We start from the raw sequence: 18,243 nt of genomic DNA on the forward strand, positions 1-18,243 counted from the left end.
GTTATAAGCATGGTGTTAATGTGTTATAAGCATGGTGTTAATGTGTTATAAGCATGGTGTTAATGTGTTATAAGCATGGTGTTAGGGTGTTGTAAGCATGGTGTTAATGTGTTATAAGCATGGTGTTAATGTGTTATAAGCATGGTGTTAGGGTGTTATAAGCATGGTGTTAATGTGTTGTAAGCATGGTGTTAGGGTGTTATAAGCATGGTGTTAGGGTGTTATAAGCATGGTGTTAGGGTGTTGTAAGCATGGTGTTAGGGTGTTGTAAGCATGGTGTTAATGTGTTATAAGCATGGTGTTAGGGTGTTATAAGCATGGTGTTAGGGTGTTATAAGCATGGTGTTAATGTGTTATAAGCATGGTGTTAATGTGTTATAAGCATGGTGTTAGGGTGTTATAAGCATGGTGTTAGGGTGTTATAAGCATGGTGTTAGGGTGTTATAAGCATGTGTTAATGGGTTGTAAGCATGGTGTTAATGTGTTATTGTGTTGTAAGCATGGTGTTAATGTGTTATAAGCATGGTGTTAGGGTGTTATAAGCATGGTGTAAATGTGTTATAAGCATGGTGTTAGGGTGTTATAAGCATGGTGTTAATGTGTTATAAGCATGGTGTTAATGTGTTATAAGCATGGTGTTAGGGTGTTGTAAGCATGGTGTTAATGTGTTATAAGCATGGTGTTAATGTGTTATAAGCATGGTGTTAGGGTGTTGTAAGCATGGTGTTAATGTGTTATAAGCATGGTGTTAATGTGTTATAAGGATGTTAGCATGTCATAAGCGTGTTGTTAGCATGGTGTAAGCATGGTGTCAGCATGGTGTAAGCATGTTGTTAGCATGGTGTTAATGTGTTGTAAGGATGTTAGCATGTCATAGGCGTGTTGTTAGCATGTTGTAAGCATGTTGTAAGCATGTTGTTAGCATGATGTGGGACATGTGGAGTGCGAGACTGTGGAGTGCGAGACTGGAGAGAGAGAGGAGGAGGAGAAGAGGAGGAAGGAGGCTGAGAGGAAGAGTAGGATGAAGAGAGAAGAGATGGGATAGCTGAGAGACGGTTGCTCTCTCATGAGAGAGTCATCATGTTGACATATCGATTGATTATCCTCAAATATGGTTATTACAGCCTTAAGAAGCCCAATGAAGGAAGCATTATGAAGACATATGAAGCTCTATGAAGCACACACAGGTCATAGCTTTGTCTCTGGTCCCAGTTAAAGGGAGTTCAGGCATTTAAAGGAGCTCTGCTGAGGGTTAAGAGGTCAATTTGAAACAAAACAGTGCATTTAACATCTCAAGTCTTACATGTAATATCTGATTCTGAACTTTACTTTGACTATACAGATTATGATGTTCAACATTGATATATGCTTTAGTGAACACTTTAAATGTTTACAATTGGAGAAACAATATTATGAAAAATCTTAAACAAGTACATTTTATCTGTATTAGTTTCACATTTATTCAGATTAATCTTCCCATTGTCCGTTTAACCTGGTATTATTACCTCTCTCTTTATCTACAGTTTACAGTAAATTACTGTATTACAGAACAGTACAGTTACACTACAGTTTACACAGTCTGACAATATTATACTCGAACAGTTACTAAAACGTTTAAACTTAGTTATGGATTTATAATTTTAGATGTTAGTTGATGGTCACAGTTTCAACTTCCTTCAGATTGACTTTTAGCTGAAAGTTGAAAGTCATTTTAATGAATGTTTTTACCTTTGTCGAGTAGCCAATCGTCAACTATTCGACCGAGCCGATAGGGGATTCTCTGTCTAGCGATTGCCAGGCGCTCGTTATCAATGTTGCCTTTAATTTAAAGATGAAAACACAGTAATTACACCTGGCACAGGAGCTGGACATCAAAATAAACAGCCATGAAGAGAAAGTCAAAGTCCTGACCAAGGTCCTGTCAGTCCGAACATTGTTGCTGTGTCATTAACTTCAATAAGAGTTACGTTCATGAGCAGCAACCAGCAAGCAGACATCGACTTTCTGTTCTTGGACTTTGATTTAAAGAGACATTTAAACAGTTACTTAACATCTGACAGACAGGAGACAGCTCTGACTGGGTTTAGAGAGTTTGATAAAACAAGAGAATAATAATGATAATCGCTGTTAAAGCTAACAGATCAACCCTCATACCCCTCTGTCTGGTGTTTAGCCTTTTAGCTAACAGATCAACCCTCATACACCTCTGTCTGGTGTTTAGCCTTTTAGCTAACAGATCAACCCTCATACACCTCTGTCTGGTGTTTAGCCTTTTAGTTAACAGATCAACCCTCATACACCTCTGTCTGGTGTTTAGCCTTTTAGCTAACAGATCAACCCTCATACACCTCTGTCTGGTGTTTAGCCTTTTAGCTAACAGATCAACCCTCATACACCTCTGTCTGGTGTTTAGCCTTTTAGCTAACAGATCAAACCTCATACACCTCTGTCTGGTGTTTAGCCTTTTAGCTAACAGATCAACCCTCATACACCTCTGTCTGGTGTTTAGCCTTTTAGCTAACAGATCAAACCTCATACACCTCTGTCTGGTGTTTAGCCTTTTAGCTAACAGATCAACCCTCATACACCTCTGTCTGGTGTTTAGCCTTTTAGCTAACAGATCAACCCTCATACACCTCTGTCTGGTGTTTAGCCTTTTAGCTAACAGATCAAACCTCATACACCTCTGTCTGGTGTTTAGCCTTTTAGCTAACAGATCAACCCTCATACACCTCTGTCTGGTGTTTAGCCTTTTAGCTAACAGATCAACCCTCATACACCTCTGTCTGGTGTTTAGCCTTTTAGCTAACAGATCAACCCTCATACACCTCTGTCTGGTGTTTAGCCTTTTAGTTAACAGATCAACCCTCATACACCTCTGTCTGGTGTTTAGCCTTTTAGCTAACAGATCAACCCTCATACACCTCTGTCTGGTGTTTAGCCTTTTAGCTAACAGATCAACCCTCATACACCTCTGTCTGGTGTTTAGCCTTTTAGCTAACAGATCAAACCTCATACACCTCTGTCTGGTGTTTAGCCTTTTAGCTAACAGATCAACCCTCATACACCTCTGTCTGGTGTTTAGCCTTTTAGCTAACAGATCAAACCTCATACACCTCTGTCTGGTGTTTAGCCTTTTAGCTAACAGATCAACCCTCATACACCTCTGTCTGGTGTTTAGCCTTTTAGCTAACAGATCAACCCTCATACACCTCTGTCTGGTGTTTAGCCTTTTAGCTAACAGATCAAACCTCATACACCTCTGTCTGGTGTTTAGCCTTTTAGCTAACAGATCAAACCTCATACACCTCTGTCTGGTGTTTAGCCTTTTAGCTAACAGATCAACCCTCATACACCTCTGTCTGGTGTTTAGCCTTTTAGCTAACAGATCAACCCTCATACACCTCTGTCTGGTGTTTAGCCTTTTAGTTAACAGATCAACCCTCATACACCTCTGTCTGGTGTTTAGCCTTTTAGCTAACAGATCAACCCTCATACACCTCTGTCTGGTGTTTAGCCTTTTAGCTAACAGATCAACCCTCATACACCTCTGTCTGGTGTTTAGCCTTTTAGTTAACAGATCAAACCTCATACACCTCTGTCTGGTGTTTAGCCTTTTAGCTAACAGATCAACCCTCATACACCTCTGTCTGGTGTTTAGCCTTTTAGCTAACAGATCAACCTCATACACCTCTGTCTGGTGTTTAGCCTTTTAGTTAACAGATCAACCCTCATACACCTCTGTCTGGTGTTTAGCCTTTTAGCTAACAGATCAACCCTCATACACCTCTGTCTGGTGTTTAGCCTTTTAGCTAACAGATCAACCCTCATACACCTCTGTCTGGTGTTTAGCCTTTTAGTTAACAGATCAAACCTCATACACCTCTGTCTGGTGTTTAGCCTTTTAGCTAACAGATCAACCCTCATACACCTCTGTCTGGTGTTTAGCCTTTTAGCTAACAGATCAACCCTCATACACCTCTGTCTGGTGTTTAGCCTTTTAGCTAACAGATCAACCCTCATACACCTCTGTCTGGTGTTTAGCCTTTTAGCTAACAGATCAACCCTCATACACCTCTGTCTGGTGTTTAGCCTTTTAGCTAACAGATCAACCCTCATACACCTCTGTCTGGTGTTTAGCCTTTTAGTTAACAGATCAAACCTCATACACCTCTGTCTGGTGTTTAGCCTTTTAGCTAACAGATCAACCCTCATACACCTCTGTCTGGTGTTTAGCCTTTTAGCTAACAGATCAACCTCATACACCTCTGTCTGGTGTTTAGCCTTTTAGTTAACAGATCAACCCTCATACACCTCTGTCTGGTGTTTAGCCTTTTAGCTAACAGATCAACCCTCATACACCTCTGTCTGGTGTTTAGCCTTTTAGCTAACAGATCAACCCTCATACACCTCTGTCTGGTGTTTAGCCTTTTAGTTAACAGATCAAACCTCATACACCTCTGTCTGGTGTTTAGCCTTTTAGCTAACAGATCAACCCTCATACACCTCTGTCTGGTGTTTAGCCTTTTAGCTAACAGATCAACCCTCATACACCTCTGTCTGGTGTTTAGCCTTTTAGCTAACAGATCAACCCTCATACACCTCTGTCTGGTGTTTAGCCTTTTAGCTAACAGATCAACCCTCATACACCTCTGTCTGGTGTTTAGCCTTTTAGCTAACAGATCAACCCTCATACACCTCTGTCTGGTGTTTAGCCTTTTAGCTAACAGATCAACCCTCATACACCTCTGTCTGGTGTTTAGCCTTTTAGCTAACAGATCAAACCTCATACACCTCTGTCTGGTGTTTAGCCTTTTAGTTAACAGATCAACCCTCATACACCTCTGTCTGGTGTTTAGCCCTTTAGCTAACAGATCAACCCTCATACACCTCTGTCTGGTGTTTAGCCTTTTAGCTAACAGATCAAACCTCATACACCTCTGTCTGGTGTTTAGCCTTTTAGCTAACAGATCAACCCTCATACACCTCTGTCTGGTGTTTAGCCTTTTAGCTAACAGATCAAACCTCATACACCTATGTCTGGTGTTTAGCCTTTTAGCTAACAGATCAACCCTCATACACCTCTGTCTGGTGCTTAGCCTTTTAGCTAACAGATCAACCCTCATACACCTCTGTCTGGTGTTTAGCCTTTTAGCTAACAGATCAAACCTCATACACCTCTGTCTGGTGTTTAGCCTTTTAGCTAACAGATCAACCTCATACACCTCTGTCTGGTGTTTAGCCTTTTAGCTAACAGATCAACACTCATACACCTCTGTCTGGTGTTTAGCCTTTTAGCTAACAGATCAACACTCATACACCTCTGTCTGGTGTTTAGCCTTTTAGCTAACAGATCAACCCTCATACACCTCTGTCTGGTGTTTAGCCTTTTAGCTAACAGATCAAACCTCATACACCTCTGTCTGGTGTTTAGCCTTTTAGCTAACAGATCAACACTCATACACCTCTGTCTGGTGTTTAGCCTTTTAGCTAACAGATCAACCCTCATACACCTCTGTCTGGTGTTTAGCCTTTTAGCTAACAGATCAACCCTCATACACCTCTGTCTGGTGTTTAGCCTTTTAGCTAACAGATCAACCCTCATACACCTCTGTCTGGTGTTTAGCCTTTTAGCTAACAGATCAACCCTCATACACCTCTGTCTGGTGTTTAGCCTTTTAGCTAACAGATCAACCCTCATACACCTCTGTCTGGTGTTTAGCCTTTTAGCTAACAGATAGCTAAATAACTCCTGAAAATATATGATTAATACTTAAGATAACAACAATAATATAAAATGTTTAAAAACCCAATGCTAAAATAAGTACAATCAGTTTTTCTCTTCGTTCCCCCCCCAGTCTAGTTAATACATTTACATGTTTATTGTGTTGCTGTTTGGCCAAATGCCCCAACGGCTATTATTATTTTCATTTTTTAATAAATCACAACTGCTATCTGTATTAAATGTTTACATGGTTCATTTACGTGTCACACTATTTAACATAGCAACATACATGACCAGTCATGTCAGTACAGACTCCCTGGAGTCAAGGCAACAGCGGAAGTGTTACTACATATTTATTTTTTATGTTTAAACAGGGAAAATAACATCCTAAAATACACATTTGGTCTTCAGCAAGTCATAACACAAGTGGTAATAGTAACGTAGTATGATGTAGTATTAACATAAGCAACACTGCAACATCTTTACATGAATACTGATAGAAACAGTTACGAAACATAGTCACTTCCTTTAATTCAGGAAGAAGCGAAGCCCTGTCGTGTGATTGGCTGTGACAGGCAGGTGTAGGCTATGGTCGGTCCCTACCTGAGGGGTAGCGCTCTATGATTGGCAGGTCGTCCAGCTGCAGGGTTGCGTTGCCTCCGCTGCGGGTAAACCGAACTATGTGGTACTTCCCATCATTAACGAATTTAGCAGTCTCTTCAATGTTGATGTCATCTGTCCCCACGTTAAACACTACCCGGATATTTCCTTTATCCTGGGGAGAGAGGAATGGAGAGAGAGACATAGAGACAGAGAGAGAAAGAGAGCAAGAGAGAGAGAGAGAGAGAGAGAGAGAGAGGGAGAGAGAGAGAGAGAGGAATGGAGAGAGAGACATAGAGACAGATAGAGAAAGAGAGCAAGAGAGAGAGAGAGAGAGAGAGAGAGAGAGAGAGAGAGAGAGAGAGGAATGGAGAGAGAGACATAGAGACAGAGAGAGCAAAATAGCAAGAGAGAGAGAGAGATGACGTTTAAACGTTCGTAGATGACCAGCAGGGTTAAATAATAGCCACAGTGATTATAGAAAAAAAAAAAAAAAAAAAAAAAGAGAGAGAGAGAGAGGTAATGAAGAGAGAAAGGGTTATAGCTGGTAGTGTAGCAGAGTGCTGAGTTGAAGAGGACAGAGTGCAGTGATTCTGTAGAGGTCAGTGTAGTCTTTACTATCTGTAGCTGTAGGTAGTCCCCCAGTCCCGAGGCGCTGTCAACCCGTAGCAGAGTAGCGTGTTTCTGCTGTGTGCTGAAGCCCAGCGCCAGCCGGTCAGCCCGTGTGCTGGGTCTCTCGTTAGGAGGCCAGGTGTACACGATCACACCCCCGTCACGACCAAAGATATAAGTGGTCCCCGCTGTGGACAACAAATTGTCTCAAAAAGGAAGTAGTAAACAGGAAATAGGACATAGGAATAGGAAATAAGAAGTGACTCACCGTCATTGCAGAGCGGTCCCCCAAATGATGTCATACTGCAATCACAGCTAAATCCCTCCCACTGCTGTAAACACACGCCCTGACTGGCGCAGGAGTCTTCCTGACAGGTAGTACTGGGACCTGAAGAGCCAAAGAGACAAATCCTTCAGCTTCTTAATGAGAAAAGCTCATGTCAACCAGAGGCTGCTGAAAATAACAAAATAATCAGAATACGCCCTTAAAAACTCTGGATAGATCGACAACAGCCAAGGCAAAAACCATATTCATTCACATTTGAAGTGAACCCATTCCTTTAAGAGTTGAGCACTTTTGGATTGTTGAATTGGTATTACAATTCACTTCACATCCAGCAGCTGTCTGTCCATGAGGTTGGCCAGCCGTAGGCTAGATACAGGGAGGGAGGGGTTAAACAGAAGAGGGTGGGGTTAGAAGTAGGGGGTGGGATTAGAATCATGCTTCCAAGTGACAGAGGTGAAGAGGGTGTGGTCTAAGTTAAACAGGAACGATGTCGCTACGGTGGCATGGACAGGTCATGTCAGAACACACCACACACCACACACACACACACACACCACACACACCACACACACACGTACCTGCAAGTGTAACCGAGGTGGCTCGCGTGATGAGTAATCTTGCCTGAGACCTGAACACATGCATTAGCTCCCTGAGCTACTGCCTAGCCCTTAGCTCAGTGGGCTAACACAGTCTTGTGGTGCGCAGGAGACTCAGGTTCGAACCCAGTTGATCACAAGAATACACACAGATACGTACACGCACACACAGAGCGATCTACCTTGCAAGTCAGCTTTCGTCAATGCAACTTTTGTCAGCCAAAAAGAACGACAAGCAAAATATGTTCGATGGTTAGTAAAAACAAAGCATAAAAATGCCTGTGATAAAACAAACAGGGAGAGAGAGAGAGAGAAAAGGGAGAGGAGAGGAAGATAATAGAGAGAGAGAGGAGAGAGAGGATAGAGAGAGAGGGGAGAAAGAGAAGAGAGAGAAGAGAGAGAGGGGAGAAAGAGAGAGAGAGAGGAGAAAGAGAATAGAGAGAGAGAGAGGGAAGAAAGAGAATAGAGAGAGAGAGAGAGAGAGAGGAGAAAGAGAATAGAGAGAGAGAGGGAAGAAAGAGAATAGAGAGAGAGAGAGAGAGAGAGGAGAAAGAGAATAGAGAGAGAGAGAGGGAAGAAAGAGAATAGAGAGAGAGAGAGAGAGAGAGAGAGGAGAAAGAGAATAGAGAGAGAGAGGGGAGAAAGAGAAGAGAGAGGGGAGAAAGAGAAGAGAAAGCCAGATGCCAAAGCAAGGGGGATAATCTCCAACATAATAAAAACAGAAATATAAATAATACAAATAAAAACAGCTGTTAGCTGGAGCAAGAGGTAGAATAATAAAAACAATTAGGTAAAAGGGGGAGGTCCTGGTATGTGTTTGTCTTCCTAGACTTTCTTGTGTAGTTGCTAATGGTGTGTGTGTACCTTCACAGCCCCTCTCCACCTGTCCGGTCGTAGCAAGGGCGTCGGCCAGCAGGTCGGGTAATCGGCCGTTGAGGTCGACGGTTGCTAGGCAACCCTGGAAGCCTTCGCGGGAGTGGACGAGCTTGGGAAGGTCACGGTACATCTCTTTAGCCACGCCCCCTACGTACAGGTCACCTATAGGAACACAGCACAGCTTGAGTGGCAGCTCCTCGCTCCATACCTGGGTCTCTCTTAGCTGACAGAACTGCCCTCTGCTATAAGAGACAAGGGCTGAGAGACTCCATACATAGTACACAGGTATTATGGTATGTACAGTATGTGTGTATGTGTCTATGTGTGTGAGTTTATGCGTGTGCATGTGTGTTACCTTTGAGATCCAGGTTCTTGGCCCCCATAGTGGTCTGTGTAGTGACCTTGGTGTCTATCTTAACAGTGTGCAGGTTGTTGGTGTCTCTGGATATGAGGACGTTGTGCCAGTGGTTGTCATTCAGAGGAGAGTTGGAGTTCCCTTTGATCAGGTGAGCTCCGTTCCCCAGGTCGGACACATAGTGGAGGTAGCTGGGGAGGGAGGGAGATTAGGAACGTTGGAATATCAACTTTAATGCCTGAGTAGATAGTAGATAGATATCTAACTCTGACTAGTCCTTTCATCAGGTGGTGTCATCTCCTCTGTTCAACAGCAGTAGTGTATAGACACACAGTATAGTGCCAATAGGATGTTATTTGAATGTTTAGGTAATTACCCTTTGACCAGCTCCACCACTATGAAGTCGTTTCCGTCTCCTCTGTTGTAGAGTACGAGTCCGTCAGGGGAGGTGGTTTTGAATTGGAAGAACAGGTGCATGGAGTAGTAGGCCTGGAGCGTTGGCAGAGTCACGTAGCTCGACCGTGACCTGAACGTCACCGGGTCCGCCACGATGCTCTTATAACCAATCACAGCGTTCAGCTCGCAATAGTCGATGTCACCGTTCTTACCTAGGATCGAGATGACCAAGGATGAGGTGTGTGTAGTTGTGTATGTGTAAGGTGCTGTGTATGGGATTAGTTACTTAAAACACTAATGTATTACATATTACTTGTTACATTTAACTAAAGTAACGCGTTATATTACAATATTACATTGTGTGGAAAGTAACGTGTGTGGAAAGTAATGCGTTATATTACAATATTACATTGTGTGGAAAGTAACGCATTATATTGTAATATTACAATGAGCAACGCCAGGTTGATCAGTAGTTTCTCCATTCATCTGTGGCGCTGCCTTGCTAGTCTACAAGTACGGCAGCTTAATCAGTCATATCTAGTGTAAGCCAAATATCTGTACAGCTAGCCTATCTTTTCATTCAAAATCTTTGAATCCGCCAGTTCTGGTTATAGTCCGCACTTACAGGGACCCATAGAGACGTATAGAGGGCACTCTATGGGCTTTGCTATCACAGAAGCATTCAATGGCAAAGATCAGAGACGCGCCTTCTATACATTTCTATGGACAACAGCTGTCATGACAATTCTCTAGCCTTTCTCCGCTCGCTCGACAACTAAATGAGGAAACAAGTTGAGATCGGCTCATGGAAACACGCCCGTTAAGAGATATGATTGTGAAAGTAAGGCACTCGTTGTTTGACAAAGTAACTGTAGTAATGTTCCTCAGAAAAGTAATCTGATTATATAACATGTTACCACCAACACCGGTAAGGTGTCTGTGTGTGATATGTGTGTAGGTGTGTGTGTGTGTGAGGTGTGTGTAGGCGTGTGTGTGTGAGGTGTGTGTATGTGTGGGTGTGTGAGGTGTGTGTAGGCGTGTGTGTGTGAGGTGTGTGGGTGTGTGAGGTGTGTGTAGGCATGTGTGTGTGAGGTGTGTGTATGTGTGGGTGTGTGAGGTGTGTGTAGGCGTGTGTGTGTGAGAGGTGTGTATGTATGGGTGTGTGAGGTATGTGTAGGTGTGTGTGTACTCTGTCCTTACAGAGGTCTACATAGGGCATCCCGTTGAGGGTGAGGCCCTGCAGGTGCCCTATGAAGTTGGAAGGCACAGCAGGCATGAAGCGCTTCTCCGTCACAATGCCTGTCTCCACGTTGTGGAACTCCAGCTGGGTGTGGTCGCCTGCCATCTGACCTGGAGGGGTTAGAGGTCAGGGGTCAGGGTAGAGGTTAGCAGACCGGGGTCAAATACATTGAAACACTTGAGGTGCACTTGATTTAGCTTCACCGGAGTGCAGGGTGAGTGGAGTTTGCACTTTTGGGACTATTCCATTGGCTACATTGGACCAGGTCAGCTAAATACAAGACACTTGGGCTTGAATGTACTTGAGCAATGTCTGCAGGTTATGGGTTTGAGGTCAGGGGTTAAGGTTAGGACTGAAAGGTCAGGGTTGACAGGGTTGGGGTTGCTATGGTTACCTTCTACAGATTGCAGGTCGTCGACGGTGAGTTTGAGGCTTTTCCCGCGTCGCACCACTCTGACAGTGTGCCACTCATTATCATTCAGCCCCAGCCCTGCAAAGATGGTCTCTGGACCCTTACCTACACACATTCCAGTTAGTTAATATACACACACATACACCTTACACACACCCACACGAAGGGTTAACATATGCACACATGCAGACAAGCACGCGCGCGCGCACAAACACACAAACACACACACACACACACACACACACACACACACACACACACACACACACACACACACACACACACACACACACACACACACACACACACACACACACACACACACACACACATTCTCCACCATGTCTCCTGCCACAGTGTCCTACCCTATCTGACCACATGGTGGCACTAGATACTCAGCTCTGTAGCAAGAGGGACGTAGAGCAGTAATACAGCAGGAGGAACTCTCCATCCATCTCTCTCTCTCCTTCCCCTTTTCTCTCTGTCCATTTCTCTCTCATTCCCTCTCCATCCATCCATCCACCTCTCTCCTTCCCCTTCTCGCTCTCCATTTCCCTCTCCTTTCGTCCCTCTCTCTCTCCTCATTTTCTCTCTCTAGTTTCTGTTGAAGGCGATCTCTGGGGAGTGTTGTGAGTCTCTCTCCCTCTCACCAGGATAGACCAGTGTCAGTGTGTGTAGGGGGGGTGATAAGCTATAGGAGGAATGAGAAGATGAGAGGTAAACAGCCTGACAGATTCAGCTGTGGGAAATGGCAGCACCATGACACACACACACACACACACACACATCATATTGCCACGTGTGAGGTCTCTGTGTACATGCATGTGTAGGTGAGGTATGTGTGTGTGTGAGTGTAGGTGACTTGTGTGTGTGTTAGGTGTAATTAGTTTTCAGGAGAGGACAGAGGGCTCCCCTGAGGAGTCTCAGCTGTGCTCTGGGCACAAGTATCTCATCCCGTTACCATGGATCACTGCCTGAGATTGGTGTTTTTTTGTGTGTGTGTGTGTGTGTGTGTGTGTGTGTGTGTGACCGCACACTGTTGGGGTGAATGGGCTGATGTGAGAATGAGGCAGTGATCCATGCCAACCTGAGAACAGCCAGGACACACACACACACACACACACACACACACACACACACACACACACACACACACACACACACACACACACACACACACACACACACACACACACACACACACACACACACACAGGACATATATGGTCATGGAAGAGTGACTAATTTGCGGAAAAAAATTGTCTATTGATGGAACTTATACAAATGAAATGTATGTAATATTGTATTTACTGAGTTGTACGAACTCTTGTCATGTTTTATAATCAACTCCTAATATTAAGCTCTTTCAATGGCAGTATTTTTTTACTCCAAATGGCTGATAATAACTCAGGATCATTAGAAAATCATAATAACACCTTTTAAGGTTTCTATGCTTATGAAAAGCATTATGTTACATACTGCCGATAGACATAGACAAGTTGTCTAGTTATGTTCCCATGGCAACACCTTCTCCCTTTGTCAGTACCAGGATGCCGTCATAGAGTCGTCTTCCGTGGTGAAAGGACAAACACACATACACAGAGCTCAACTCACGACAGCCTACAGACAAACAAAGCACTCAGAGGGAGGGAGGGGTGGATGGATAGATGGATGGATGGAGGAAGGGAAGAAAAAGGATGGAGGGATAGAGAATCTTTCATTTTCAGCATGAAGGAGACATAATTATCCGGAAGCCCTGAGAAGCTTTCAGTCCATCCCCGTGACGGAACTCCACACCTCCACACTCCTCTGTACACCTCTCTCTCTCGTTCTCTTTTTCCTTGGCTCTTCTCTATCTTCCCTGTGTACCTCACCCCTTTTCCTGTTCCCCCTCTCACCTTATTCACTAACACCCCCACCCCCCCTTTTGCCTGTTCCCTCTCTCACCTCATTCACTAACACTCCCCCACCCCCCTTTTTCCTGTTCCCCTCTCACCTTATTCACTAACACACCCCCCCACCCCCCCCTTTTTCCTGTTCCCCCTCTCACCTTATTCACTAACACACCCCCAACCCCCCCTTTTTCCTGTTCCTCCTCTCACCTCACCCCCCTTTTTCCTCACTCTGTCTTTCCTCTCTTACATTATCTCTAAAATGGCTGCCTTAGTAACCCTGGACTCTAGCAGAATCAAACACACAGTCACACACACCAGCGCACACAAACACACACAAGTTCTAACACACACACACACACACACACACACACCACACACACACACACACACACACACACACACACACACACACACACACACACACACACACACACACACACACACACACACACAAGTTGGTGCGCATTAAATATTGTACAGGCTGATGATCAGTCATGCGAGTGTATTCCGTCGTACATCTTAATTATTTCCCATGGATTAGCATATGATCACATTAGATATGTAAATGACAGCAGCATGCCTACAACACCATCAGTCCCAATCAACTGCACGCACATGAGCGAACGCACGCACGCACACACACACACACTACTAATGATATCACCGTTGGCAAATCATCTGTCTGTTTGTTTGTGTGTGTCTGTGTCTGTGTTGTGTGTGTGTGTGTGTGTGTGTGTGTGTGTGTGTGTGTGTGTGTGTGTGTGTGTGTGTGTGTGTGTGTGTGTGTGTGTGTGGTGTGTGTGTGTGTGTGCCGTTGGCAATTCGGAGCAGAGCGGATGGATAGAGGGTCTCGGTGGCAGAGCCAATTAGCATGTTAGCGCTTAGCGCGCGTCTGCACCTCAGCAACACTCATCACTGATTCTCTCTGATACTGAAGCCTGCAGAGGGAGAGTGGGTGCGTGTGCCACTGCCAAATGTGTGTGTGTATTCTCTGTGTGTCTTATTACCGTATTACTGTATGAGATGTGTGTGCATCTCTCTGTGTGTCTTATTACCGTAATTACTGTATGAGATGTGTGTGTATCTCTCTGTGTGTCTTATTACCGTATATACTGTATGAGATGTGTGTGCATCTCTCTGTGTACATTATTACCGTATTTACTGTATGAGATGTGTGTGTCTCTGTGTACATTATTACGTATTACTGTATGAGATGTGTGTGTCTCTGTGTGTACATTATTACCGTATATACTGTATGAGATGTGTGTGCATCTCTCGTGTACATTATTACCGTATTACTGTATGAGATGTGTGTGTATCTCTCTGTGTGTCTTATTACCGTATATACTGTATGAGATGTGTGTGCATCTCTCTGTGTACATTATTACCGTATTTACTGTATGGATGTGTGTGTCTCTGTGTGTACATTATTACCGTATATACTGTATGAGATGTGTGTGCATCTCCCTGTGTACATTATTACCGTATATACTGTATGAGATGTGTGTGTATCTGTATACATTATTACTGTATATACTGTATGAGATGTGTGTGTATCTGTGGTACATTATTACCGTATATACTGTATGAGATGTGTGTGTATCTGTGTATATTATTACCATCATACACTGTATGAGATCATGATCCTGTGGATAAACCTGTAGGCTAGCTCTGTATGCGCTGTGATGTGCGCATATGTAGACGTGTGTATGCATGTGTGCATAATGTATAGATGAGTACGATGGGTTAGTGTGTGTGTGTGTGTGTGTGTGTGTGTGTACACCCCACCTCTTTAAGGCAGCCCATGAAGTGTTGCTAACAGGAGATCCAGGGAGGTCAGCAGTACTGGGACTTCCACCCACGTAGAAGAAATCGTCTGAGCCCAACATGGTGTAGTCTTCCTGGGTGTAGCCCGTAGTGGTCAAGATGCGTCCACAGAGATGGTCACCTATGCAACAAAGCACAGGGAAAGGGCACGCTATACTCACACCAAACGCAGCGCTACGCGCTAGCCTGCCAAATTAGTCTGCCCCCTTACTGACTTGGTAGGTTCTGGGAGGTGGTCTGGTCTTGGCTGTGGTTGGTTGGTCAGTTGATTGGTTGATTGGTCAGGTGTATTGGACTGGTCTGTGATTTGATTGGTCTATCTGTTGTTTGGTTTGTGTGTATGATTTGTCTACTGTGTTTTTCTGTTATTTCAATTGGTCTAGCGTGTTTGGACCTGTTTCCTGTCTGTGTATGAGGTGGTTTGGGCTTGTTAGAGTATTATGGAACCAACTCTGTTCTCAGGGCAGCAGATCTGCCTGCAGGCAGAACAAATACAAATCTGAGTCCAAGTCTGTGTCCTTTAACTCAAGTTCGAGTCCCTTGATTGGGCTAAAGGCTGCAGTCCAACAATCTTTCAAGATAAGTTCCTAATTTAAAATATTAGCTAATACTGAAGCTACCTAAAATGTCTGTTGAACCACCTGATACTCTACCCTGCAACTTAGAGACTGCTACCCTAAGTATGTACATAGTCATTGAACACTGGTCACTTTAATAATGTTTACATACTGTTCCACCCACTTTACACAGTGCCTTCAGAAAGTATTCATACCCCTTGATTTAGTCCACATTTGGTTCTTTTACAGCCTGAATTCAAAATGGATTAAATAGATTTTTTCTCTCAAACAGGTTTTTAGAAATGTTGTCACATTTTTTGAAAATGAAACATAACTATTCACATCCTTAACTATTCACATCCTTGAGTCAATACTTTGTAGAAGCACTTGGTGGCGATTACAGCTTTGAGTCGTCTTGGGCATGCTGTATCAGCTTTGGATATGGCGATGATTTTCTCCCATTCTTTGGCAGTGAACAACAATTTTCAAGTCTTTCCACAGATTTTCAATGTGGAATAAGTCAAGGGTATAAATACTTTCGAAGGCACTGTATGTTAATACTGTATTCTAGTCATGGCTCATCCTATATAACTACTGCTGTACACACCTTTTATATAATGTAATGTCATAATGTCTATACACCTTCATATACATATATATTTATATTCCGGACTTGATATTGCTCGTTCTGATACTTCTTAATTTAGTTTTTTGTTTTAAAACTTTTCTGGATGATGTGTGTATAGTTTATTTGTATATGTTGTTATTATTGCTAGGTACTACTGCACTGTTGGAGCTAGAAACACATGCCATGAGAACAACCAAAGGAATAACATTGGTTCTATAAAACGCAAACAAGCTGATGTTGACTAGTTCTAGCAACAATGGCTAACCCACCGAGTAGTTACAGTAGCATGTGTAGCTAGCTTTAGCATCAGTAGCTAACAAGGATACCCTGGCTATATAGCATTAGCATAAGTACCTAACCTAGATTACCCTGGCTAATATCATTAGCATAAGTACCTAATCAGGATTACCCTGGCTATATAGCATTAGCATAAGTAGCAAACCAGGATTACCCTGGCTATATATCAATAGCATAAGTAGCTAACCAGGATTACCCTGGCTATATAGCATTAGCATAAGTAGCTAACCAGGATTACCCTGGCTATATAGCATTAGCATAAGTAGCTAACCAGGATTACCCTGGCTATATAGCATTAGCATAAGTAGCTAACCAGGATTACCCTGGCTATATAGCATTAGCATAAGTAGCTAACCAGGATTACCCTGCTATATAGCATTAGCATAAGTAGCTAACCAGGATTACCCTGGCTATATTGCATTAGCATAAGTAGCTAATCAGGTTATTCAGGATATGTTGAGGCTCAGCAGCCACAATCTGTTAGTGTATTAGGTATTAGTTAAGATTCTGATAGTAATGGTGTTAGTGATGTTAGTAGTGTTGAGTTTAGTGATACACATGATGCTAGTAGTGATGATAGTGTTGAGGGTTGGAGTGTGTCAGGGGTAGGGGTTGTGGGTTAGAGTGTGTGTGGGGAGTTAGTCAGATTAGCAGGTCTGAATGATGTGAACACACACTGACACACACACTGACACACACACTGACACACACAGTTAAATGGGTTAGTCATTCCACACACAAGCAGCCGGCTCTCACTGCATGCAGTCAACAGCAAGAGGAAGATAGGAAGGAGAAAACAAACAACAACAGGAGAGCCTGGGCTCAGCAGCAGGATGGACAGCATGCAGAGGAATGGAGAAAAAGAATAGGAGAAAATAAAAAGGGGGAGGGAGGTTGGCCTCTGTCTCTGTGTTTAATGGACAAATCAGAGAGGCAGGACCTGAAGTTGCACCATGCAGGGGGAGCGGCCAATCGCGTGCAGCTGAGGAATGAGCCAATCAGGACACGCCTAGATGTCAACAACGGGGAGATGGAGTGAACGTCGGAAAAAGGTCAAAGGAAAGGTAGAAAAAAATAGCGGGGTAGGAGGAGGGGAGTGTTAAGCCGAGAATACCAACCGCCATCATCCGTTCTAGTATAGTTTTAGTTGTTCTACGGCTCAGAAAATAACACAGTAACCGAAACTAGGAAAGGATTAGAGTTATATCTACCAAACAATGGAGTTTGTTTACCATAGCGTGTCCAATGCCTGAGTGCTTTGTGGAGAGGGGGAGGAAGGAGAGCAACAAGTGTGAACAGACAACATCCGTAAAGGACAAAGAAAAGGTAGAAGGCCAGTGGAGGTTAGAGAGGTGTGGAGAAGGCTAGGAGAAGGCAACAGGTTATAGTATGACACATTCCATGGATGGAGGTTAGTTAGTATTACTAGCAGGTTAGTAAGTACAGTTAGTAGTTAGTGGTTGGTACACACAGGCAAACAGCAGAAGACTACAGTTAGCAGAACCATAGTGCCCCCAGCCCTGATGCTTAAACACCAACACCAGTATCTACATCAACACCAACACCAGTATAAACATCAACACCAGTATAAACACCAACACCAGTATAAACATCAACACCAGTATAAACATCAACACCAACAACATCAACACCAACACCAGTATAAACACCAACACCAGTATAAACATCAACACCAGTATAAACATCAACACCAGTATAAACATCAACACCAGTATAAACATCAACACCAGTATAAACATCAACATCAACACCAGTATAAACATCAACATCAACACCAGTATAAACATCAACACCAGTATAAACATCAACATCAACACCAGTATAAACATCAACACCAGTATAAACATCAACATCAACACCAGTATAAACATCAACACCAACACCAGTATAAACAACATCAACACCAGTATAAACATCAAC

General features: G+C 43.4%; 1 protein-coding gene across 1 annotated transcript in view; it reads right to left on the minus strand.

Annotated features, from left to right (window-relative positions):
• Positions 1-18,243, minus strand: part of LOC120045353 (neurexin-1a-like) — a 79,284-nt gene that overhangs the window by 12,150 nt on the left and 48,891 nt on the right. Inside the window, exons 11-21 of the mRNA XM_038990232.1 lie at positions 17,774-17,849; positions 14,840-14,941; positions 11,081-11,203; positions 10,647-10,796; positions 9,427-9,658; positions 9,051-9,241; positions 8,684-8,857; positions 7,206-7,325; positions 6,944-7,125; positions 6,329-6,500; positions 1,729-1,818 (exon numbers count right to left, since the gene is read on the minus strand). Coding sequence (XP_038846160.1) covers positions 1,729-1,818; positions 6,329-6,500; positions 6,944-7,125; positions 7,206-7,325; positions 8,684-8,857; positions 9,051-9,241; positions 9,427-9,658; positions 10,647-10,796; positions 11,081-11,203; positions 14,840-14,941; positions 17,774-17,849 — 1,612 coding nt within the window. The remainder of the gene's footprint in view (positions 1-1,728; positions 1,819-6,328; positions 6,501-6,943; positions 7,126-7,205; positions 7,326-8,683; positions 8,858-9,050; positions 9,242-9,426; positions 9,659-10,646; positions 10,797-11,080; positions 11,204-14,839; positions 14,942-17,773; positions 17,850-18,243) is intronic.

The sequence above is a fragment of the Salvelinus namaycush genome, chromosome 4 (genome assembly GCF_016432855.1).
Source record: "Salvelinus namaycush isolate Seneca chromosome 4, SaNama_1.0, whole genome shotgun sequence".
Taxonomy (NCBI): Eukaryota; Metazoa; Chordata; class Actinopteri; order Salmoniformes; family Salmonidae; genus Salvelinus; species Salvelinus namaycush.